The sequence below is a fragment of the Lupinus angustifolius genome, chromosome LG02 (assembly GCF_001865875.1).
Source record: "Lupinus angustifolius cultivar Tanjil chromosome LG02, LupAngTanjil_v1.0, whole genome shotgun sequence".
NCBI lineage: Eukaryota > Viridiplantae > Streptophyta > Magnoliopsida > Fabales > Fabaceae > Lupinus > Lupinus angustifolius.
This window is the reverse complement of record NC_032010.1, coordinates 21,235,544-21,259,789: the sequence shown is the minus strand read 5'-3', so window position 1 is coordinate 21,259,789 and position 24,246 is coordinate 21,235,544. Positions and strand designations below refer to the sequence as shown.

The following is a 24,246-nucleotide window of genomic DNA, read 5'->3' as shown; positions in this document are numbered from 1 at the left end:
CCAACATCCCATTACCATCACAAGGGGTCTTCATAGATAGGATACTTGTTGAATCCACACTAAACCATATTAACAAGTTTGCTTAATGGGAGAGCCTATCCCATCTAATAATAGGATAAAAAATTGGTTGCTTTTGCGGTCAACGAAATAGATGGTAAACATGCTCAAAATCAGTTTATGTTATAAAATTGGTTTTGAAATAGTTGATATCATAAATAAGTTTTTTTTTGTGTGTAGAACTCCTCTAGAAAATGGATTTAAAACTTCACAAAAACCGGATTTTTTTATCAATTTTTTGTAAATCCAACTTTAAAACAGGACTTTTTTAGCCACAACCTTTCAAATAAGAGACAACATCAACCACAACACCAATTCTGAACCATATGAACAATTGCACCTTGACATGCAACTTAATTGAAAATCTATATATTTTTTTTTATGTGCTTCTTCAAATTCCTTAAGTCCCAATATGATAGAGAGAATAAACTCAAGGGTCCCTTAAAATGTTGTTAACCTATAGATATATACATTACTTTTCATGAAATAATTTCTATAGAGTAATAATACTGTCCTTTAGTGCTTATGGTAGATTCTCAGCAGGTTAGGAAGCAAATTGAAGGTTGTAGACATGTGTCTGTTTGAGATAATTGATGGGAACATTTTCTGGTCAAAATTTCAAGATAATCACCACTGAACTGTGTTTATGTTCTTTTTCAAGTACTCTATTTAGAACATTTCTATGTTTTTGTTATTTTATTTCAGTAACTATATTCCAATCAACTCTGATATATGATATACATTGTCTTATGCTTTGAAACACCCCATCTATATTTTCTTCAAAATTAACTTTGAAAATTAGTTATTGCACAAAAGAACTAGTAGTTGCATTATCTTATTATCTTCAAAATTATGCTCATGCACAAGACACAATTTGCTTAAGTACTCTAGCTAGACTAATATCTTAAATAGAAAACTAAAATATAGGACAAAACAGGAAGAAGGTCCAAAGAAAAGGAAAAGATAAAAGGGTGAAGAGAAGAGAGAAAATAGATGAAAAAATGTAGCTAAGTTCATAGACACAATTTTTTTTCCATAGATGCTTGTGGACATTGGTGTAGACAACTAACATGCAGCCACACCTCCATTTAGGAGCATCTGATCAAAGTGCCAAACTCCTACAAGTCCACCATAGTAAACTACTTTAGTTTCATGTCAATTTATATGAAAATATGAATGAATAGCTTGGGTTATAATAAGAAAAGTAACTAATTACCATGTCCATTTCCCATCCTTCTTAACTGAGCCACATATTCTGAGATCTTTTTAATATCTTCCACCTGAAGCCAAAAAGAAATTAATGAGAACAAGATTTATACTTACAGTGTTTTTCTTTATTTATTTAGAGAGAGAAACAAACTAGAAATTGCTTTACCTGACCAACCAAAAACTCACTTTCAATGAAGTCAACAAGTTGCACATCATTTTTTTCATTTGCTATCTGCATTCGTGATAGAAAATAGTCATTGAATAATATTGTCTGCCATTGAAAATTAAGAAAATAAAAAGGACCATAGAAAAGTTCCATAATTAATATGCTAGTTATAAAGGTTTGACAAATAAATAGAGAAAAGTGGAAATGTAGAAGTCACATACGCTGTGTAAATTTAGAAGCTTTTCATTGTTCAGCCTTTCCAAAGATAATGTAAGTTCCATAGCTGCAAGATAGGTCAAGACAGAGAATTATCATGTATCATACATAAAAGAAAAAATAGAAACCTGATCCTCTCGGAGTATCGGAGGAGATTGTGACATGTGGTCTCAATTTTTTTTAGATAGTTTTAAAATTATTTTTAAATAAAAAATTATAAAGCATGAAACTTAACCTTACATTCCGGTAAGGGACTCTCTGGTACCGGAGAGGATCTTAGCGCAAAAAAATAATACATATATAACTTACCATTCAATGCATCACTTTTTTCTGCATCATCAAACTCAGAAAATGGCCTCAGCATTGTTTGCAGTCTAACCCTTCCTCCTCTTTTGTTCTGTTAATCACAGGAAAAATGATTGAACAAAAAGAGTGTTTAAGAAATATACAAAATCAACAATATTGTAATTTAGATTAGGCAAAAATTGGTGCAAGTGCCTGGTATTCCATCATCATCTCAGCATGGTGTCTTTCCTCCATACTTGATTCTTTGAAAAATCTACAAATTATATGTAATTTATTATTCTTAGTCATAATATAAGAAAACCATGATTATTAAAGAATGTGGTGTTTTGGAAGTTAATTACTTGGCTAATCCCATTAAAGCAACATTGTCTCTGTCAAAGAACGCGTACATGGCATGATACACGTAGGAGATATTATATTCCACGCTGAATCAAGAGAAGAAAAGAAAGAAAGAAAGAATAGCATTAGGTATATCTTCAATTTAAGAGAATACAATCTAACTTTTAGATGAAAAACAAAACCTCTGAACTTTCTACACTATCATTCATCGCCAAGACATCACTAATATGGCAATGGGTAATAATTGATACATACACATGAAATTATATTTGTTATTTAATCTAACAGCCATAAATTGATAGTATAAATATTTTTTACATTGTCAGTAAATTAATACATTATTCATTATTCTGTGTTAATTGTTATTAACTATTAAACAAAAAATAACAAATATCTGTTGATAATATAAAAACTTTATACTTAATGGTACTTTTAATGGAATTCAATGAGAAACAAAAGATTGATTTGAAATGTGAATTTCAACATTTTTTGGTGTTCTTAGTCATTCAAGTTTAAAGTTACTAACTATAGTTCACCTATTACATAAATGTCATTTATCAATTTCTTATTGATAATGTATAGTTTATATTAAATTTTTTTATCCAAACAATGTTTACTGGAAATAAAGTAAGATCTATGTGGAATATCGAAAAGAAGAATGAGAAATAGGAATAAGAAAGAACGTGGAAAACAATAACGTGAAGCTTACTTGATCTGTGCATTGAGTGCAGCCTCGCAGTGATCATGGTAGTTTTGGCGAGCTAGTGATGCATGGAGCGTGGTGGGGATGTGAAGAAGCTCTTTTTTCACTTCCTCAAAAGGTTCAAAAGTTATATTTAAAAGGGTTTGGTTATTATTAGCTTCTTTGGAAGAAGCATGAACCTTAACGCCACAAGCCACATTTTTGTTGGAGAATCTGACACTAGAAGAACCCTTCACAGAGGAAGATAGAGAAGAAGGGAGAAACTTTGCTCTACTTGAGAGTGAAACTGAGATTGTTGAACAACTTCCTAAGGACATTGTCACAACTCAGAAGAGAGAGAGAACAAGAGTGAGGGAGTAGTAAATTATGGAACAGAATGGGAAGAGCTGTTATTTGGAAGAACAATCCAAGTCTCGCAGAAATTTATATCAACTTTTTAATTAGTTTGTTAGGGGTATTTTAAATTGTACTTAGGGTTAGAGTGCAGTAAAGATTATTGTTATAACGGTATGAATTATCTTGTGAATAAAAAAATATTTTTAAATTTGTTACAATCCAATATAGCTTAATGCGGTTTGATGTGGTTGTGACTGCATCATTCTGATTCATCATAGTAATGAAGCATGTTATACGATTTCAGCAGTCGCTGCGACCAAAATATTGCAATAGTATGATGCAGTAATTTAAATCATGTTAGATAAACTTTAACCAAGGAATAATGAAGCATTCATACTAGTTTGATTTTATTCTGAAATGGTCTCATCTAACTGTTTTGAGAGATTGTTTCCTCACTAACTAAAAAATTGCAACTATAAGATTCTTTAGGTATAAACTCAAATTCAAATATTGAAGGCAGGTAACATAACTGAATATAAAAAATATTTTGAAAATGACTACTTTAACAAACAAATCTATTTTCTATTGTTTCAGGAAGCAATGCCATGTATACACAAATTTTGAAGGATTAGTATACATCTTTACTCTAATATTATAAGAAGCACACTTTTATTTTATAAGTTCTCATGAATTTTTATGTTTTCAGGAGAGGTTGTTAGAAGGCCATGTGGGAAAGGAGAATGAAGTGCACCATGGCATGCTACTGTTTGGATATACTTTTCTGTCCAAACTAATTACAATAAAGTAAAAATAGACAAAATTATAAATGTTTAATTTTTTAATAGATGTAACATAATATGATTGATTTGAGACAAACTTTAAAATATGCTTGATGACAACAAATCATTGTCCTTAAACTTTAAACTTACCCTCATAAATCAACACAGAAAACTACTAGAGTTTGAGTTAAACTTAGATAAAAAAATAAATAAAAAAATGCGCAATTAATTATTTGAGATAGAATTTGAAAAAAATATTAACTAAATTGAAAAAAATACTTAATATTAAAATATTGAAAAATACTTGGTGACATCAATTAGTTATATAAAGGTTATGAGACCGATATAACTATATTTAACTAATTGAAGTACCAACAAACAATAATTAAGTAATATAATATCCCACTAGATCTTTAAAACAATCAAAATATCAAGAATTCGACTTTTATGAACAAAACTTACGAAAAGAGCCGCATTTCGAAATAGTTATATAAAAGTAAATGAAGTGGATGCTTAATTTACAAGTGTTTGCACCTTATAATTGAAAGCCCAAAACAACCGGGCCTGTTTGGACCCATCACTTCACAGCATTTCTACTCTTCTTCTATCCTCTCCATCCTCCGCCGCGTCAATTTCCCGGCGAGGTTACTCCAACACTTTTCCGGCAAGATGCGCGTTACTCTATTCTACTCAGAAGCTTCTCTTCTGAAGCGACTATCACGCCGCTTGAATTCAACGCTCTTCTTCTCGTCTGAGACTTGGCCTCAACCGCCGGAACATACCGGCGACCAACAACAATCGTACACGGATGTCCCTTGTCCTCGTCGGACAAAGAGAGAGAGGAAACCGTACGTGACGCCGATGAAGACTCTAATTGAAAGAGCGAAATCGGAAAGAAAATCGCGAAAGGAACAACCTGTTAGGGTTTTAGAAGAACCACCAGATAATGGGTTATTGGTTCCAGAACTAGTGGAAGTGGCTCATAGTGTTTATCATGCTCGTAGGTTTCTTCTTTCTGCTTTATGGCAACTCGTTCGATTCATTCCCGTTCTCCGCTGCGAGTACGTATCTTTTTTTATTATTTGTTTGGTTTTAATGTTTTATTGTTTATTCTGTGTATGTTGTTTTGGAAATTGTATTTCTAGAAAATTGGCCTCATTTATGATATTGGTATCTTTCAAAGTTAATTTCTTGTGAAGTATGATATGAGGCATTGTCACATAATTCTCTCATTTACTCTACTTACGGCGTGCCGCATATTGGGTTTGTTGTAAAGAAGATTTCATAAAATTAATTAAAAAAGTGACGAATTGTGTATTAAGTCAACATCCGTACTGCGAATGAGGTAACTATGATTCGAGGATATATGAAAATCTTGTAGTTGATTATACTTAGGAACCAGTGGATAGTAATAGAGCTAATCAGCTTCTTGAATTGAGCTGTATATGTTATTATCTGGTCTTTCAATGTTATGGAGTTGTCAAGTTCAAATGCAACAAGTGACATTGGCTTATACTTGGTACCTTCACATTCATATCATGTTTGGTAAAGCTTTTCTCCATATGGTTTTAAAAGAACACTGTTCGGGGGTTAAATATGACACTTTTGGCAAAGTTGATTAAAGTATGAAAATGCAGCTTTTATAGCAAATACAGTTTTCAGAGAAATGGAAGTTTCAAACTGATTTGAGAAAAAAATGATAATTTTGAAACCAACCACATTTTTTCTGGTTTCACATTGCAGATCTATCTACAAAATAACCTAAATAAGTCCATACATTTTTTGTTGTTGTAATTTCCTATATAAAACTGCAATTTTTTTAACATTCAAGCGAAATAGATTATAATAAAATTTCTTTTCAACAAATATATCTAAACATAAAACAGATTCTATTATGGCAATAGTCAATGCATATGATCAATTATTGAAATATTATATCTTTTCACAGCTAATCCAAACACCCTCTAAATAGTTTATCTTATCAGGTCTTGTGATGAGGTTCACATTGGTCATGTAGGTCATGAAATTCGAACATGTACTGGACCAAAGAGTCGCTTCCAGAATGCATTGCATGTTTGGAGAAGGGGAGGGGTTCGAGATGTGGTCTTCTTCCCAAAATGCTTTCATCTGTTTGATCGTGTTGGTAAACCAAGAGTTGGGCATGATGAGAGGTTCAGTGTCCCTCGTATCCCTGCCATTATTGAACTCTGTATACAAGCGGGTTTAGACCTCGAAAAGTATCCCACTAAAAGAAGAACTAAACCTGTATATTGTATTGAAGGAAGAATTGTAGACTTTGAATCAGTTGTGGAAGATGGTGAAACTGAAAGAAACTTTTCTTTTGAAAGTGTCAAACCTTTTGTGCATTCATACTCTCTGGTGACTAAGCCGCTAGAGAAGGTCTTTTTGGAGAGCAACAGTAGCAATCTTGATCAGTTGAGTAATGAAGAAAGGAACCAGTTAAAGGATTTAAGTATGCGAACACTGGACTCATGGTTTGAGATGACATCAGGTGCAAAGAAGATCATGGAGAAATACGTAGTGAATACATGTGGATATTGTCCCGAGGTCCAGGTCGGTCCCAAGGGACATAAGTTGAGAATGTGTAAGGCTTCGAAGCATCAGTCTCGAAATGGTTTACATGCATGGCAAGAGGCAACAATAGATGACCTTGTGGGTCCGAATTATGTTTGGCATGTTGAGGATATGAGTGGCCTTCCTCTGAATAACAATCTGAAGAGATATTATGGCAAAGCTCCAGCTGTGGTGGAACTCTGTGTGAATGCTGGGGCTCCTGTTCCTGATCAATATAGGAGCATGATGAGATTGGATGTAGTATCTCCTGAACGAGACGAAGTTGACCTTGTTGCCTGAAATGTGATTCCCTTTGAAGGTAGACCTCTATATGTTTAATCAGCATTTGGAGTTCATATTGATAAAATCTTGGAAGTTTGTTCACATCTGATTTTTTTGTCCTTTGCTGGTTTTCTGTGGTCTGGCTGTAGTTCATCAGTTCATGCATTCCATAGAACAGTTGCCAGTTTACCTTATCTTCAGAAAAGATACCCAGATTCAAGAAGTAGAAAAATATTGCTATACCTTGATCTCAAATTGGCTTGCATTTAGCTCAAATTATAGTGTTTCCAAATATTGTTGACACAGAAGTACATCTTTTGTCCCACATTATGTCATCTCATTTTTAATCAGAAAAACACTTAATTATTGAACTTTTGATTTAGATATATTTTTTTCAACCAATCATAGCAAGTGACATTTTTTGGGACAAGAGATGTGCTCCATGTTGACACTGGAGTTTGGATACTGTAAATAACCACACATCACATGGTCCAAACTTAATCAGTGATTGTAGGTTCAGAAGGTTCAACAAGATTCTTAGCAGTTTGCACAATGTAAAATTGTTGTATGATCCAATCTCAATCCTGAGAGACTATGGAAGGCCTTTTTCTCTTGTCATGGAAAATTTTAAACTCCACTGATTAGAGGCATGCTTTTACTACATGGAATTTGTGATGATCACATATTAGTTATTACTATTTATGTGTAGATCTAAATATTTATGTATGTGTTCCATTCAAGAAAATAAAATGCCTAAATTAGACAATTCGTGAATATGGGACCCTTCAGTTCCCACTTTCCAGCATACAAAAACGAGTTGTATACTTGTCAGTAGCTTGAGCTTATCTCAAATTGGATGCATTCCAAATGTGATACACTATTTTCTGGGTGGTAGCATGAATGGGCATTGGAGATGATGAAAAGATGCATTTAACACTTTTATTTCTCCATTTCTGGACCATACAATTGGTGAAATGATTATGAAAAACTTTGGGAGAGAGAATTCACTTACTACAAAAATAAGTGGTTTAAACTTATTTCACATCAACAATTAGATTTCCCTAAAATTAATATGGTTATGATGTGGATTGTAGTAAGTGGATCCTCTCCCAAACTTTGAATATAAATCATTTGTCAATGAACATGATTTATAATAAAATAGTATAATATCATTCAATCAATGTAAATGTAACTAGCTTGTTCAACATAAAGATTTATTTCTTGCTAACTAGAAAACTTAATATATATTATTTTTCCACTTAACATTCTGTATTTTACTACTTTATTTATCTTTCAATAAGGTGGAGACATATTCACACAAATAATGTTCTAAAAAATAGAGACCAAGGCAAACAGACACATTAAATAAAAATTAAATTAAAAAACATTTGATTGAATCGAACAAGACACTTCAAGTGTAAGACCAGACACAACAAAGAGATCTGAGTACTAATAATATGTTTTTTATTACAATACAAAATATTAAATCAAATAGCCCATAAAAACATTAAATATTTTCTTAATTTTCGTCATTTAGTAATTGGGATGATTATCCGGAAAGAATAGATGGAGAGAAATACTTAGAATTATTCTTCCCTATAAACACAATTCTAACCAATGAACAACCTAAAATTAATCACATGAGACAACAGAAAGTGCTACCCTGAGGTCATTAGAAGTTCCACATATATACATTCGATAAGATTCAATTTCTTGTTGAGAAACACTAGCACCAGGAGCTGCATAGTGATTACCATTCACTCTATTATGCAGCTTAAAAATAATCTCCCTCAGGATTGGTTCATGACCATTCAGAAGATTCCCCATACTCAAAACCTTTCTCCAAGACTGGTTTGCATTGGGTGGAACAAACATATTAGACACCACTTCCCTCTCATGATTCCTTACTACCTGTTTCTTGTCAAATTCCTAAACAAAAAGATAAAGGAATAAATCTTAGTACACGCTCCACGATAAAGAAGATATATGTATTCTGATACCTAAATAAGGTTATTTCAGGGCATAGAACTATTTCACCTTTTTAACAGATTCTTCTATCAAGCCTTGTCCCATTCTTGGAATATAGAAGTTATAGAAATCACTGAAAATTTCTCTGGAGAGGCGTGGTGCTCGTATAAGCTTGCGATGAAGGGAAGCCGCAAGAGTCAGTAGTTTCTCAATGTGTTCGAAAACAACACATAGTCGTCTTAGGTCTTCGATAGTCTCACTATCTTCTGCAGACAAATGACTTACTGCAAGAAAGTAGAAGTTAAATATTATTTTCCAAAGAATAGTAAAAAAACAATGAATAGATACCTTGCAACGGCTTCAAAGCAGGCGCCAAGGTAAGGTATAGTTGCTGCATTTTAGTCCCCATCTCTTTCAGGTCTCCATAACTGGTTCGGTTTAATGTGTCAGCTGCAGCTCTGAAGGAAGAACACACCATTTGCTCAAGCAATTGATGTGGCTTTAAAGTTTCCAGATAATGAAGAACCTATAAATTTAAGGATAATATAAAAACTAGTAGTAAGAAGAGATATATAGAGACTGGAAGAGCACGTCTCAAACTTCAAATACTTGCAGTCATATTTTAACATGTATTAGGAAATATAAGTGTCACTTACAATCTCCCATACCTTTTGTCTCCTTTATAGGACAACGCCTTCAAGAATATTATTGACATGAGCAACAAGATGAAATAAACCTGAATACCATTGGAATCCAAAACTACTTCATAATTTCTTAATCAAGTCTAATTTACCACGTTTGAATGCAATCAGTCCTACATTAAAACATTCTCCTAATTCCTTGTCATTAGCTAACACAGGTCAAAATGATATCACCCAAATATAGATGATTTCTGCTAAACTAAGATAGATTCTAAAATATAAATGGGGCATGGCCGCTTAGCATCAATAAGATCCGATCCTTAAATCCATGTTGGACGATAAGTGAAGAGGTTTAACTGTACAATCAGTATGAGAAGGTGAGAAACCATGTAACAAAGAATATGTTACTATAAGTTGGGCATAGTATTGTAATAAAGACACAACTGCATATAAACTCAAAGTATGAATTCACCATAGAGGCCATGGATTTTTTTCCCAACAGAAAAGATAGGAAGCACAACGCACATTTCCAGAAAAACAAACTTACTTTTTCACCTTCTCTATTTGGGTCAAGAAGAGGTTTCTGTTCAGAAGCAGGAAGAGCAGGTGTGCTGTTCCAAATATTTCTCCATAAGTTCCCACTCTCAGACATTCTCTTCGATAGCCGTCCTATTGGAGGCCAATTATCTTTTGACTTCTCAGCCTCAATGTCATCCTCCACCCAATCCCCGGGTGAGTGCCACCGAATAAAATCTTCAAAAATAGCATCTGGATTCGCTGCTTTAAATGCTGACATGTCTAATGTCATCAAAGGAAATTATCGGTGAGTCATGTCTTAAACTATCAAATCGTAGGATCTAGGCATGCATTATTAATTGTACAGAAAATCTCTCCTAAAATACATATTCATAAACCCGGCCAATTTATAACTGAAAGGGGAGAGAGAAATTAGTATTAAATATTTCATAAGGTCACACACCATTTATCCCCCTCCGCCAGGAAAAAAAGCAAAAATTCAAACTATTGAAAAGTTTGTTTAGAAATCTCTACATACATAGAGATGTCTATACACTTTCATGATATTTGAAAACCAATTAGCAGTTCATCAGTTTATCCTATAAAACTAACATAAAAACATACTTATGAAAATAGAATCGACTATCAATTACATGATCACGTACTCATAATTTATAAATGTAATACTTATAAGCAGTTTTACTAACCACTGTCCGTAGGGCAATGGTTAAGGGACCAAAAAAAGAAAAGTCTTAATTGGGAAGTAATCATGTTTATTGACAGGATTAATGATGGAAAAAAATAAATTAGGGTACAAGTTTAGCCTGGCCATCTGACTTCACTCCTAAATGCAAGTTGCTTACATGAAAATAAAAGTCATCACAAGTCATTTAATTTCAGCCGCTAATGAGTGTTTATAACATTTGATAATATACCCATAAGCCTAATCCTTATTGCTACTAGTAGTACCTGAAGTTAATATATCCCTTTCCAGCTGGGCGGAGAAATTCTGCAAAAGTGTAACAGGCAATGGTAAGAAATAATTGTTTTATGTTAGGCATTGATGTTAGACTAATCTCCAGGGCACTGATGTGAAATATGAAATATTAAGTTTATCTATGAAATATTGACTGTCCTCAAACTATTAATTCCCTAGCTATTGAGAGGCTAATGTATCACAGTCAAATAAAAATCAAATTTCTCTTTAATATCATCATGAAGAGTGAACAGACTGGCTCAACTTGCCAACTTAGAAACTATATACCTAATACCTCAACCTATTCCACCGTGGTACCCATCAAATCCTTACATTTGGCTCAATTGACTTGTGTGTGTGCCTTGTTTTCAGTCATTGTTTGTCCCCTATTTGAAATGTATGATTGGTCTACACGGCCAAAGCTTTTATATTCAATTATTATATGCAATGCATAAGAGTTTAAGCTTACAAATGAATCACCAAAGGCTTCAACAGCCTGAAGGCGCTCCTCATGCATGTCTTCTGTCATAATAGGGGCTTCCTGTAGGAGAGAAAACAAGACCAAAAGCATGGTATTATTGAATTAAGGCAACATACGGAGAGTGCCAATTGGTGCAGAGTTGTTAGAGTCTTAGAGAAACCTGGGTGAATGGGGCATGCATGCATTCATTAGACTCGAGAAGCATCATAGACTTGACAATACCAGCTGATCCTTTCCTGGTGCACTCTGAAGGTTTTTTATTAATAAAAAGGTTCACGTCTCCAGGCTTTCCAGTAACTATAGGTATTGTTTTACCAGAATGATGTAAATCATCAGAAGTTGGAAATCTGCAGCATGAACAAAAAATTTACACATCATGCTTACAAGAAAATAATTACTATTTGCAAGGATAAATAGGTACAAGTTGTAATTTGACGTACAAATCCATTATTAGTCTCAACATTTGACACGAAAAAGGCAACAGATAGAAGAACTAGTATATGTATTCTCCTATCGAAACAATATAAAAGGGAAAGGTGAAGTCTAGATCAGAAGTGTAAATATCTCCAACCTCTTTATATCTTAGTTGGCTCAACGGCTAAGATGTACGAAATATACCTACCATTATTAGATATTAAATCCCTGAATTGATCTTACATAGTGGAAAAAACAATTAATCTACTAAAACTCAAAATATGCATAAAAGTATATTAAGACAGATAAAGATCTAAATAGTCAAATTAGCTATGAGCTAAAAGCAAGAATTGGATAGCTAATAACCGAGGCTCTCACTTGCTAAGTTCACCTGTCAACTTTTCCAGAAAAATCCTCAGTGTTTATCTGTGTAACGAATGAGTCATCCCCAACTACACTTTCCTCCTGCAATTCAATATATCAATCTATGTCCACAATGCAAAACAATTTTACTGAGTAATAATAATAATAACATAGTACAGTTACAGAACACTCCATCTAAGAACTACAGAGTACAGACAAAAGGAAAAGAAAAGCTTGTGACCTCAGACAAAGAGTCCCCTTGATCTTCACTTCCTATACAATCTTGATAATCTTCACTCAGCTCGCACTTCTTCTCAATGCATACTGCAAGCTGAATTGCAAAGCAGAAAATAGAATCACTATCTTCGACATATCACCATGTATTTTACATCATATAAACACCAAAACATCCAAAGCTTACTGAAACAATTCTATTTTCTATTTTGATCTTAATCTTCAACTAGGGGCAAAACTAAGACTTCAACTTGGCAACATCCCTAGGATGGATGTGTGATAAGAGGAACTAAGTATCAAGATTATCTTTAAGCTTTGAATCAAAATTATCAACTATATTTTTCTGTACTTGATATGCTATAATTACTTATAAGACAACAAGTCACTAAAAAAGCATGGGAGATCACAAGCACTCAAAGAGAAAAATAACAATGATAAGGAAATGCACTACAATTGAAAAGAAAAAGTCACTTCAAATTGAAGGAAACAGTAAAGACTGTTCTAGAAAGCAACAATAAGCATTTATCATAAAGTTTCATATAAATATATAAAGCAGACATGAACACATGGATTTTATGTCAAAGAAGGTACAGTAAAGATTATAAGAAAGAAAAATACCATCTGAAGTTTCTGGTTAATCAAACAAGTGGATAGGTCAATTGAACCATTAGCTGGCATCCGAGGTAATGGTTGTGACTCTTCCCAATACCATCTAATCTCTCGAACAAACTCTATCCATAGGACAGAAATAGCTGACATACAGACCAAAAGCAACTCATACAAATGAAAATATACAGCATACACACATACAACATCTCGGGAAATAAATTCCACGTAGATGAAAAATGTTGCTACTCTTTGTTCGGTTATGCAACAAATTGATGTCACAAATCAACCCCAATAACTTTGGTACATACCACGAATATTGCAGCTTCCAAACCAAAGAGAATGTAAACAAAATTGTGCAAAAAGAGATTCAAGAGGTGCGCCTTTTATAGCTCGAGAAGTCTTGTCTCCACCCTGAATATAATCTGTGAGATGTACTCCTGCAGACATTACATAAGCAATTATAGAAAAATAGTTTAGGGTATATACTTTGAATTTTAACATGCAATTATCCCAGCATGCCTTTTCAGGCATCCCAAAGATTCTTGGGCTTATGCAGTGAGCAGGTACGGATCATAGGAAAAAGTTTATTAAGCCACCTTAAACTTTGGGCCTCTAGCAAACAAGCACCGATTGATGGAAGGACTATTGGTATGATGGTAATAGTTTAAGGGCTAATTGTGGTGATTTAACAGTTCATGTTGCCCGTTAGCAAGTGGCCCAAAGTTCAAGGGGTTGAATGCACTTTCCCTAAATTATTATGTGGACAATAAGCTTCAGGCAAGGAGAACTGCAAGGTTATTTTCAAATCAAGAAAGGGCTCACTCACGGAGATCCTCTCTCCAGCCCGATTTTCTCCTTGGTTATGGACATACTCGCTAGAATAATCAAATTAGCAAGCAGGAACTCAAAATTAGATATCACCCAAGTAGTGAGAGCCTGAAACCGATCAACCTAGCAGTTGCTGATGATCTTCTCATTTTTATAAAGGTCAAAAGGAAACTGTTGGTATTCTCATGGAAGCAATTAATGAATTCTCAAAAAACAGTGGTTTGTATGCCAGTCCTGCAAAATCAAATCTATTTATTGCTGGGGTTTCACATGAAATTAAATCCATTTTTCTGCAACCTCCATAATTCCAGCAAGGTCATTTTCCCATAAATTAATTAGGACTGCCATCATCTCCTCATACGTGGTCTATTAATGATTGCCATACTCTGGTTGATAATGTGACTAGCAGACTCATTACATGAGAGTCCAGAAAGTTGCCTTACATGGGAAGGAGTGGATGGAATAAATGTTCTCATGTCAATTCATATTGACTGGGGCACAGTTTTCATCATTCCTAAGGCACTTTTGAAGGAAATTGACTGTACATAATTTTTGTGGGGTCAGAAGGAAGCAGGTAGAGATATGGCCTTGGTCAACTCAGGAAGGTGTGCAGACAAAAGAAAGAAGGTGAATTAGGTATCAAGAATCTTGAGCAATGAAATAATGCAGAAATTGGTAATCAGATTTGGCAATTTGCTTCAAAAGCTGGTAATCTTTGGATAAAGTGGATACATGCTTATTACTTGAGTGTTGAAAGACTCTGAGTCTTATCAACCTCCAATGGATTTTCATGGTACTGGAAGAAAATGAATAGACTAACACAAGTTTTCTCAGGCTTATGATGGTGGAAGATGACCTCCAAATTTATCAGGTACATACTGTATTAAGGAAGGTATGATTGGCTTAGAGGCAATTCCAACTTCTAAAGATATTCTTGATCATTCGGCATAATAGATCTATTCGTAAATATAGATTCTGTTTCTGGCTTCTCTTACAAAAAGACTATTAACTAATTAATTTTGCATGTGATCTTCTTGCAGTGGTAACTGAAAAGTTAATCTTGTTATCCAAAATAAGCTTCAGATGAGGAAAATAAAAAAGAAAGTAAAAAGAGAGAGAGGTGAAACCCGAACCAAAACAACAGGCAATTTCAAGTTCAAATATTAAAAATCTATGTATTGTATTTACCTGTTCCCTGCCTTATTCAACAGATGTCGCTAATTTTTATCCGTGAAATCTAACTTTCTGAATTATCAGTCTAAGTCTGAACACCATAGAAGTTAACTGTAATTTACTCCAGCAAATAAGATTACAGTACATATTCAGTGCTTCGATGTGATAAATTAAAAAATCAGCTTTAATCACTGAAGTAGTTCATAGGAGAATTTCACATATCATATGCAAGCTATTTTTAATCACCCTCCAAGTACAGTTTATACTTGAAAGTTGAAAATATAAAACATCAAAATGGAGGCCAGTTCTATGGAACCCACAAGGCACATGTACCTAGTTCTGTGCTTCTGTTGACAGAGTTATTGACCATAAACTGGATGTAAATGCAAAATCTAGTTAAAAACTGCCAACAGCGCAAGGTATCGCTGTATCGGTGATCTTATGGTCTCAGAGTATTCACCCAGATGGAAGACCAAATATAGAAGGAAGGAACAGAGCTAACTGCTAAATACCTTCATGAAACAGTTCTTTCAGCACACGATCTCTAACTGTTGGTGGAGGTATAACCAATGAGGATTTCAAATTTTCAGAGCCTGAGTTTTCAACTGCTACAAACAGAAGAGAATACAAAGTTGAACCATTATAATTTATACCAAAAGCATTACTAACCATCATACATAAAGCTGCAAGAATAATTCAAATATACCACTAAATTCACCAAAGCAAATCCAAACCTGAGACAAAGTCTTCCATAAATTGGGCCTCATACGACATTTCCAATGCATCGACTAGAAGATGCAACTGAGATGCAAATCCAAATTGATTTCCTTTGGAACCTTCAAGTCTATAAACATAAATGAAATATTAACTTCCAAAACCTACTTAAGAAGCATAGGAAACTGACCAAACTTCAATATGAATTCCAATAGTAATTGCAAAAAAGTAAATAATAATGGACACTTATGTACTGCCATAAAATTCTTAATTTTCTTTGTTAAATTATACAATTATGTGAGGAACCTTAACAAACACTCTAAATGAAGGAAAATAAAATCAAAGGATGGTGACTTGCATAAACCCTTAAAAATTACAAAAACATAAGTTTTATATATCGGAAAATGAAAAATCTTGGCAGTCCTATTTGTAAATTAACCATGTTTGGCTTTGGTTAACGATGTGAACCACAGGCACAAACTGAATCTAATTATTGTTTAGTGTAGAAACTGCATGAGAGAAATGTGACTAGCATAAGCAGCACCTGTAGCAACTATTTATCATCAGATTTTGGTTGCCCATATTTCAATAAAATTTCTTACACATTTGGAGCAAAACTGGGAGAGATCAACCACTTCTCAGCTTCATGAGGTGAATCATTTTCTAGTTCAGCCATTTCCATAGAACTTTCAACCATCTTCTCTGACCATATTGAAATGAGTTCAAAACCTGCATGTAGTTTATACATAATAAATTAAATGGAACTGCTATTCACAATAGAGATTTATGGAAAAAATGAAGCTTATGGAGCTTTTACTAATTAAATACCAAAATGTGGAATCACCAAACAAATTTCCCAAAGAGACAAATGAATGCAAAAGATATTGGAGCAAAGGTCCTCTAGGGGAGTTAGACATGCAGAAAGAACAACATACCTATAAATAAGGGCTTTAGATTACAGGGTACAGTGACAACAGAACAAAGAATTATAAGAAACATGCCAATGATGAAATTTTCATATAGAAATATTACAAATCATGCAAAAGCACGCAATCCAGATGGCTTTTCCATTGGAAAGAGTTAAAAGAACTTAATGTACCTGAATTTCTTTTAACATACAACAACAACCAAGCCTTTATCTCATTAGGTGGGGTCGGTTACATGAATTTCTTTTAACATGCTTGAATATAACACCCTATTTGCCACTACCCATCATTTTCAAATTATAACCCATTACATGTTGACTTTTAAATGTTGCATGACACATATGTAAACATGTCCCAAATGTAAAACTCGTTCTATCAAACAAAAGAGTTCATGCAATGACCTAAAAGTATTTCTATCAATTCCTAGGATTCACCTTTAACAGGATCTTCTGCAGAATACCACTCACTCCAAGAACAATCATTATCCCACAATGTTCCGCTGGAGGTTTCGCCAGTAAGATTTTCTCCGGATTGTGCATTTTGTGGATCAATGCCTTCGAAGTTGTTATCATCATAGGGAAGTGTTCTGTATGTTAGCCTCATTGCAAATTGGACTTTGAAAAGATGAGTAGAAAGATCCAATGTGGAGTAGGCCTTCAGTATTAAATGGAAATTAATTACTATATGGGGAGTTAAGGACAATGCAGACTAAAACTTCTGACTCTAATATATATTACTAGGAGAGGGTTATTATGAGTGCACTGCAATTCCAATTAAACATATTGAGGTAAAATAGACCAGAAAAGACGTAGGAAAAAAAAATATCACACAAACAACTTCCTTACAGAGCTCACAACAGAGTGTCATTTCATTGATGAAAACATTAATGTAAATTGAAAAATCAAACAATAATTTGTAAAAAAAGGTTGCATTACCACCTATATATGCCAACTCTAGGGGGGGAGGGGAAAGGAAGTTTCACTAAGTGATAAACACTTTCTTCAGAGCAGTAAATACATCAGCATCAGTTTCAGAGAGAGCAGACTATAGGAGAGTAATGCAAGATGGCATATCTAATTAAAAATAGATTTATTGCAACATCATAAAAAATCAAGCAAATCCACTATAAATATCAGCTCAGGGCAGGAACTCACAAACTTAGAGAAGAACAACTCGTACAACCCCTCCAAATGCATGAGTTTTACTGGAACCTGACTACCAATTCGATCTGCTTCAAACCTTCTAGTAAACACGGTACCCATGTTCTGAATTCCAATATATGCCTTCCGTGAAGGATCGTGAACTGGAACAAATGCTGGCCATAAACTACATAGCTAATGTTATAAGAAACTACATCCTCACTTTAATTACTCATACTTCAATGAACTAGATGTTTCAACATCTAGTAATTTAAAGTTTAAACATTAGTAAACCATAACATATTTTATCCAAAAAAACAGTAACCTCTCCACTGGAAATAAGAGAGGCATGATATGAACCTAAAGATTAAAGTTGACAGATAGTATTTATGTACTATTTACAATGAGACAAAAAATGTGATGTTATAAAGTTCCATAGTTCACTAAACATTATAGAACAAGGAAGAAGGAAAAATGGTTACCTTGAGCAATTTGACAAAGCAATTGCAACAGCACTCAAGAGCTTACTAGCCTCTGGTGCATCAAGAACCACACCGCTTGCACTTTGAGGAGTAATCACCTAGTGATATGCAACGTGAGAAGGGTTTCCTCAGTGAAAGCATTGAATTTTTAATAAAGGCTATATGAAATGTTAAACCATACCAAAAATTCCTTCACACCAAAACATAACTGCAGATCATGAAAAGTAGAATTCCAATCAGCTGGTTTGCCTGCGCCACCCAGAAGTCAATATAGATAAACATTTGTTAACCCCAACCTACTAAACATTTACAACCAAATAAGAAAAATCCAAATTACCATCACAGTTGATCTCAAAATAATACTCCATGCAGTAATTTTTCATGGCATGCTTCATTTCAGATTTGACCTTGTATGAATTTTTGGAATACTCTAGAAGAACTGCACCTTTTTCCTATAACCAAAGGAAAGAGGAAGTTCATTCAGGACAAGAAAGAAAATTGGACGTTTTGAACCCGAAAAATGTAACCCACAACACTAATTTAGACACCAGTGGCATGTACCCCAGTTACTCACTTTTAGTGCTATGACCATCCAGTGTGAAAACAAACAAGGAAGTAGGAACTGAACAGGAGAGATAGAAAACAGGAACCTAAGTACCACAAATAATTTCCTTGCCCTGAGCTGTCACTTACAAACATGTGACCTTATCAACCTAATAATTTAAAGAAGAAACTATCGCGTGGTAGAAATGCATCATTCATAAACTGTCTAAATAGAGTTTGATAAAATAAATATTGTCGAGAGCTTCCTATAACAAGAAATTTTTTAAAAGATACTCAAAGCAAGAGATTCATATGTCATTGTGCATAAAGCAACTCTTATATCTGCAAATGAATGACTGAGCAGGGGATAACTTTTGCATCCATTTAATAAAGATGAACATTAAAACTTATCAACTAAGTGCCAGACACACAAGCATATTTCATTAGTGCATTGTCAAACCAAAGTTAATTAATAGAATTTAGGCAAAAACGCACTTTTGGTCTCTTAAATTTTTCTTCTTCTCAATTTGGTCCCTCAACTTTGTTTCCGCTCTCACATTAGCCCCTCTATATAATTTTTTTGCTAATGTGACACTCCTAGAAAGAGACATGTGGCACAACAAGAAAATGACATGTGACAAAAAATTGAAAGGAAGGACTAACATAGTAGTAGCAAAAGCAAAACTAATGTACTGAAATGAGAAAAAAAGCTGAGAAACCAATTTGAGAAAATAAAGTAAGTTACTGGACCAAAATATCATTTTTTTTCCTAGAATTTAATAGAAGAGTAAAACCTGCTAGGTGTACTAAACTGATATTAGCCAAGAACTATGAGGGGGTAAATTTAAAGCCGCCAGTAAATGGCGGCCATACTATGAACAAGTAAAGTTTGTTTATCATTAATCTTGTGTGCAAATCCTCAATGCAAAAAATAAATTAAAAAATATATATTTATGGATAGCTTTAACTTTTGATAATTGAAACTGAAAAACTTACCATCAGGTTCTTTGGACCATCAGCCATCCAAAGCCGACAAATTGCCTCAATGTCAGAAATAAACCTATAAAAAACATTAATCAGTGATGATGATATACAATAAGGGTATTTTACATTGTTTTCCAGAGGTTTGTCTTAATTACACTCAACATTCGTCTCATAGCAAGGTGCAATCATGAATTCAGTTATTATTACACTTACCTACTATAAAAGTGTTCAACTTAGCTTTTGAAATGAAATCCAGTGCTATAAGCTAACAAGTTCAGTCTAATTTTCTCAAACAATGATATGCATACCAAGAGCAGAATCATCTGAACTAAGAGGACATAAACTAACCTTTCCCAAGAAGAAGCAATAGTGAAATCATCAAAATGCTCAAGCTGCATCATCAACATTGAAGGAAACGTACTAAATTAATTAGCATTAGTTCTAATCCCATAACCACTCAGAATTTTAACAAAATGAAGGAAAATAATCAATTCATAACCGCGAATTTGGAATCTATGAATAATCATGAAGTATACCACTACTTCGTCTGTGAGATCGTCGTCAGCATCAGATTCAAACCTGCTGGAATTGGAGGACGCCATGGAAGATATGCGAAGAATCACCGATCATAGAATGCGTATAATGTCTTCGTGGAAAAAACGATCACAATTTTTTCACTGAGATTACACACCAGAAGATTAACACTGAGGTTGAGATTCGTTTGTTTTATTTTCGCACAAAAAAAGATGCAAAATTCGATCTTCTTTTAGCCGAAACAAAATCGAATGACACCAAGGCCAGTGAATGTTTAACAAGCTAATCAAACTTAAAATAATACGAAAATATTAAATTATATTATTATAAGATTTTGTTTTAATTAAATTAATTTTTTAATTGAGTAAAGACACCAAATAAAACAGGAATGGAAATAGGTGATCATGATCCTTAGGCCATGTCCTTCTTTAGTTAATAAATAGTGAATTTGGAAATATAGCTTAGTAGTATGTTTTAATATGGAAAATGATAAATTTTCATACAAATTTTTTATACACAATGAATGACAAATATCAAAGGTAATATTTTTTTTATTAATCATTGATTTATTAGTGACATATATTACTTTCTTATAAGTAGAATGATGATTTGTAAAAAAAACTCTTTAATATAACATTAATTTCTCAAATATTATATTTTCCAGTAATTTAATACTTTAATGAAATTTATACTTTAATAATATTAGTCTTACACTCTTACAGCTGTTAATTATGTTATAACTTACTCCTCTTTATGAAATTTGTTACCTTACTAATTCTTTAAATATTAAATTTGGTGTCATATTAATCTCTTGCATATTAAATTAGGAATAGATTAACTAGATAAGAAATTTAATTTTTTTGTGTGACAAATATCCTTCCAAAACTAAATTGGTGGCACCCTGATTTTTGAAGGGCAAGTTAATGATAACAAATATAATGACAAATTGCATTACCTTTAAACTATTACAAAAGTCATTAACCTAGCAAACATATCTTCACCAATTTCAAAGATTGATTTAAGAGAGTGGAATGAAAGCAAAAAACACTTTGAGATAAATCAAAGTATTTACAAGCCTTTTCACATATTGAGGTTGATTTTGAGTCATTTTCCTAGCTTTGCACCAATGTATGTGAATCCTTAGCATTGTATTCAATACCCCAAACCTTGCATGTGCAGATTGTGAGGGCCCTCTAAACACTGAGATATGTTCAAATCCAAATAGAATGGATTGTTCATGCAATAGTGGCGAAAAGGACTAGTCTCCTTAAATATTTGAAACGAAGTGCTCTTTGTCTTGGAATTTGGCAGCATTCTGAAATCGGACTATATGGCCATTGATAGCCATAGAAAAAATGATCATGGGATTCCTAGCCATCAGTGCATGCTGCACAATGAACATTGAACTTCTATATTATTGTAATTGAACCTAATAAGCCTAACCTAACTTTGGTTAACAATCTTTTCCTCATAGTCAAAAAGCTTGTTTTGGATTTAATCTCCCCCATTCTATTTTTGCACTAGCAATAGAGTGAGTCTCCGTGTAACTGTTGTGAAATTCAAAACCATTTTCTCTCCTCTGTGTGATGTAAAATGGGTAATTGCGGAAGTGGCAAGTGAATAAAGAAAATAGAGAAGAATAACACCAAGAATTTTAACGTGGGAAAAACCTCATCAATGTGAGAAGGAAACAATCACGGGACCTAGTCCAGAAAATATCTCCACTATAGAAAGTAGGATTACAATATTTGACTCTCTCTTACAAAGATGATAACGCTCAATCTCACTCAAAAAGATGAAAATACAAACTCTCTAGTATTTCATTAGGAATACAAATCTCACACTAAGTGGATATAAACTCTTTCACTTTCTCTCTATGTTGTTTTTCTCACTTGCTTGTTGTATCTCTTCCTCACAAGTCCCCTATATATAGTGAAAGGGAGGAAAACTTCATCATAAAGACATAGTGGAGGATTAATTGATATCATACTTTTCAAGACACTTTGAAAAATGTTACTCCAACTTTCTAAGTTAGATTTCATAATCTCAAGACTCAAGAAGTAATTCAAAGACCTTGGAATAACCATCATTGAATTATTTAATGGTTCATCTACCAAGATTCATTGGTCTTGCTTCCACATCAATTAGGAAGGATTCCCAACAAATCTCTCCTTCCTGAATTAATTGATGGGTATCACCAGTCCTGCACATTTGCAACAGTCTGTTAGCTTCTTGAGTGAAACTGTTTTGGTCATCATGTCAGACTAGTTATCATCTGTATGAATTTTCTCTAGCTACAACTCACCATCCTCCAAAGCATTTCGTATCCAATGATAACGATAATCAATGTGCTTTGTCCGAGAATGAAACGTAGGATTCTTAGCTAGGTGAATTGCACTTTGGTTATTACAATGCAAAACATATTTATCTTGAACATGATCCAACTAATGTGAGATGTTTTTCATATATTTTATCTCCTTGCTAGCTTCAGATGCTGCAATATATTATGCTTCAGTTGTTGATAATGTAACACATCTTTGCTAACTTGGATTGCCAAGATACAACCCCCCTGTAAAAGTAGTTAGATAAGCTGATGTGGATTTTCTAGAATCTACATCTCCAGCCATGTCAACATCTGTGTATCCAACTAACATATGATCTTCATTACCAAAGCATAAACATCTTTTGGTAGTTCCCCTCAGATATCTCAATATCCATTTTACTGCATTCCAATGCTCTTTGTTGGGATTGGACAAGAACCGACTCACAACTCCAACTGAGTGGGCAATATCTGGTCTTGTACAAATCATAACATACATTAGGATTCCTACCACAGAGGAATAAGGCATTCTGCTCATTTCTTTCCTTTTTTCATCACTAGTTGGACATTGCATTGTTGTTAACTTGAAATGTCCAACAAGTGGAACACTAACAGGCTTTGCCTTATCCATGTTGAATCTCTTAAGAACTTTCTCAATATACTTCTCATGTGATAGCCATAACAACTTCTTTGAACGATCTCTGATTATCCTTATTCCAAGGATCTGCTTTGCAGGACCCAAGTTTTTTTATAGAAAAAGACTTGCTTAAAGCATTCTTCAAACCAACAATCTTGATCTTGTCACGCCCAATGATTAACATATCATCAACATATAAGAGGATGATAATAAAGTTTCTATCTTCATACCTTTTAATGAATACACAATGATCACCAGTTGTCTTCTTGAAACTGTATTTGGTCATGAAAGATTCAAACTTCTCGTACCACTCTCTCAGGGCTTGTTTCAGACCATATAAATTCTTATTCATACGACACACTAAGTGTTCCTTACCTGGTTCTTCATAACCTTCTGTTTGCTCCATATAGATTTCTTCTTTGATGTCTCCATGTAAGAAAGTTGTTTTCACATCAAGTTGTTCAACTTCTAAGTCTAGGCTAGCTGCTAGACCCAATGTTACTCTTATGGAGGAATACTTCACCACTTGTGAGAATATCTCATCAAAATAAACTCCTTTCTGCTGATCGCATCCTTTCACAACAATCCAAGCTTTGTATCTTGGTCTTGAGCTTCCTTCTTCAACTTTAAGCTTATAAACCCATTTGTTTTTCAAGCCTTTTCTTCCTTTGGGCAACTCCACCATATCATAAGTGTGGTTCTCATGTAAGGAGTTCATCTCGTCTTCCATGGATTTAATCCACTCTTCTTTATTAGATGTATGCATAGCTTCTGAGAAGTCTTCAGGTTCACCATTA

At 33.8% G+C, this 24,246-nt stretch overlaps 3 protein-coding genes across 8 annotated transcripts; 1 reads left to right on the top strand and 2 right to left on the bottom strand.

Annotated features, from left to right (window-relative positions):
- LOC109339128 (ferritin-3, chloroplastic-like) lies at positions 1,021–3,340 on the bottom strand. 2 transcript variants are annotated; one of them, XM_019576528.1, is made up of 8 exons: positions 3,003–3,340; positions 2,296–2,379; positions 2,147–2,207; positions 1,958–2,045; positions 1,654–1,715; positions 1,433–1,498; positions 1,274–1,337; positions 1,021–1,175 (listed from the first exon to the last, which is right to left on the bottom strand). In XM_019576528.1, the coding sequence occupies exons 1-8, from the start codon at positions 3,311–3,313 to the stop codon at positions 1,123–1,125; spliced, it is 789 nt and encodes a 262-aa protein (XP_019432073.1). In that variant the 5' UTR covers positions 3,314–3,340; the 3' UTR covers positions 1,021–1,122. The 2 variants fall into 2 exon arrangements, with proteins under 2 accessions (XP_019432073.1, XP_019432076.1); XM_019576531.1 differs by lacking the exon at positions 2,296–2,379.
- Positions 4,661–7,950, top strand: LOC109339120 (APO protein 3, mitochondrial). The gene is made up of 2 exons (XM_019576520.1): positions 4,661–5,172; positions 6,097–7,950. The coding sequence occupies exons 1-2, from the start codon at positions 4,781–4,783 to the stop codon at positions 6,983–6,985; spliced, it is 1,281 nt and encodes a 426-aa protein (XP_019432065.1). The 5' UTR covers positions 4,661–4,780; the 3' UTR covers positions 6,986–7,950.
- On the bottom strand, positions 8,468–20,762 carry LOC109339101 (rab3 GTPase-activating protein catalytic subunit-like). 5 transcript variants are annotated; one of them, XM_019576494.1, is made up of 23 exons: positions 20,495–20,762; positions 20,307–20,350; positions 19,971–20,034; positions 18,769–18,883; positions 18,613–18,680; positions 18,432–18,529; positions 17,965–18,136; positions 17,245–17,464; positions 16,487–16,613; positions 15,905–16,014; positions 15,683–15,778; positions 13,478–13,606; positions 13,179–13,312; positions 12,568–12,657; positions 12,355–12,428; positions 11,865–11,896; positions 11,710–11,795; positions 11,538–11,609; positions 11,062–11,101; positions 10,124–10,374; positions 9,284–9,461; positions 9,005–9,219; positions 8,468–8,896 (listed from the first exon to the last, which is right to left on the bottom strand). In XM_019576494.1, the coding sequence occupies exons 1-23, from the start codon at positions 20,558–20,560 to the stop codon at positions 8,600–8,602; spliced, it is 2,778 nt and encodes a 925-aa protein (XP_019432039.1). In that variant the 5' UTR covers positions 20,561–20,762; the 3' UTR covers positions 8,468–8,599. The 5 variants fall into 5 exon arrangements, with proteins under 5 accessions (XP_019432039.1, XP_019432022.1, XP_019432029.1 ...); XM_019576477.1 differs by having other exon boundaries at positions 11,710–11,896; XM_019576484.1 differs by having other exon boundaries at positions 11,710–11,896; positions 15,683–15,775.

Bases quoted from the DNA above. Each gene is read 5' to 3' on its own strand.
- LOC109339128 (XM_019576528.1), bottom strand. From the start codon at position 3,313: ATGTCCTTAGGAAGTTGTTCAACAATCTCAGTTTCACTCTCAAGTAGA. The intron at 1,716-1,957 runs GTAAGTTATATA...CCTATCTTGCAG, and splicing joins AAAAAGTGATGCATTGAATG to CTATGGAACTTACATTATCT. The intron at 1,499-1,653 runs GTATGTGACTTC...TCACGAATGCAG, and splicing joins AGCTTCTAAATTTACACAGC to ATAGCAAATGAAAAAAATGA.
- LOC109339120 (XM_019576520.1), top strand. From the start codon at position 4,781: ATGCGCGTTACTCTATTCTACTCAGAAGCTTCTCTTCTGAAGCGACTA. The intron at 5,173-6,096 runs GTACGTATCTTT...TTATCTTATCAG, and splicing joins ATTCCCGTTCTCCGCTGCGA to GTCTTGTGATGAGGTTCACA.
- LOC109339101 (XM_019576477.1), bottom strand. From the start codon at position 20,560: ATGGCGTCCTCCAATTCCAGCAGGTTTGAATCTGATGCTGACGACGAT. The intron at 18,530-18,612 runs GTATGGTTTAAC...GCATATCACTAG, and splicing joins TTGGTGTGAAGGAATTTTTG to GTGATTACTCCTCAAAGTGC. The intron at 16,015-16,486 runs GTAAGAAATTTT...TTATGTTTATAG, and splicing joins CCCAGTTTTGCTCCAAATGT to ACTTGAAGGTTCCAAAGGAA.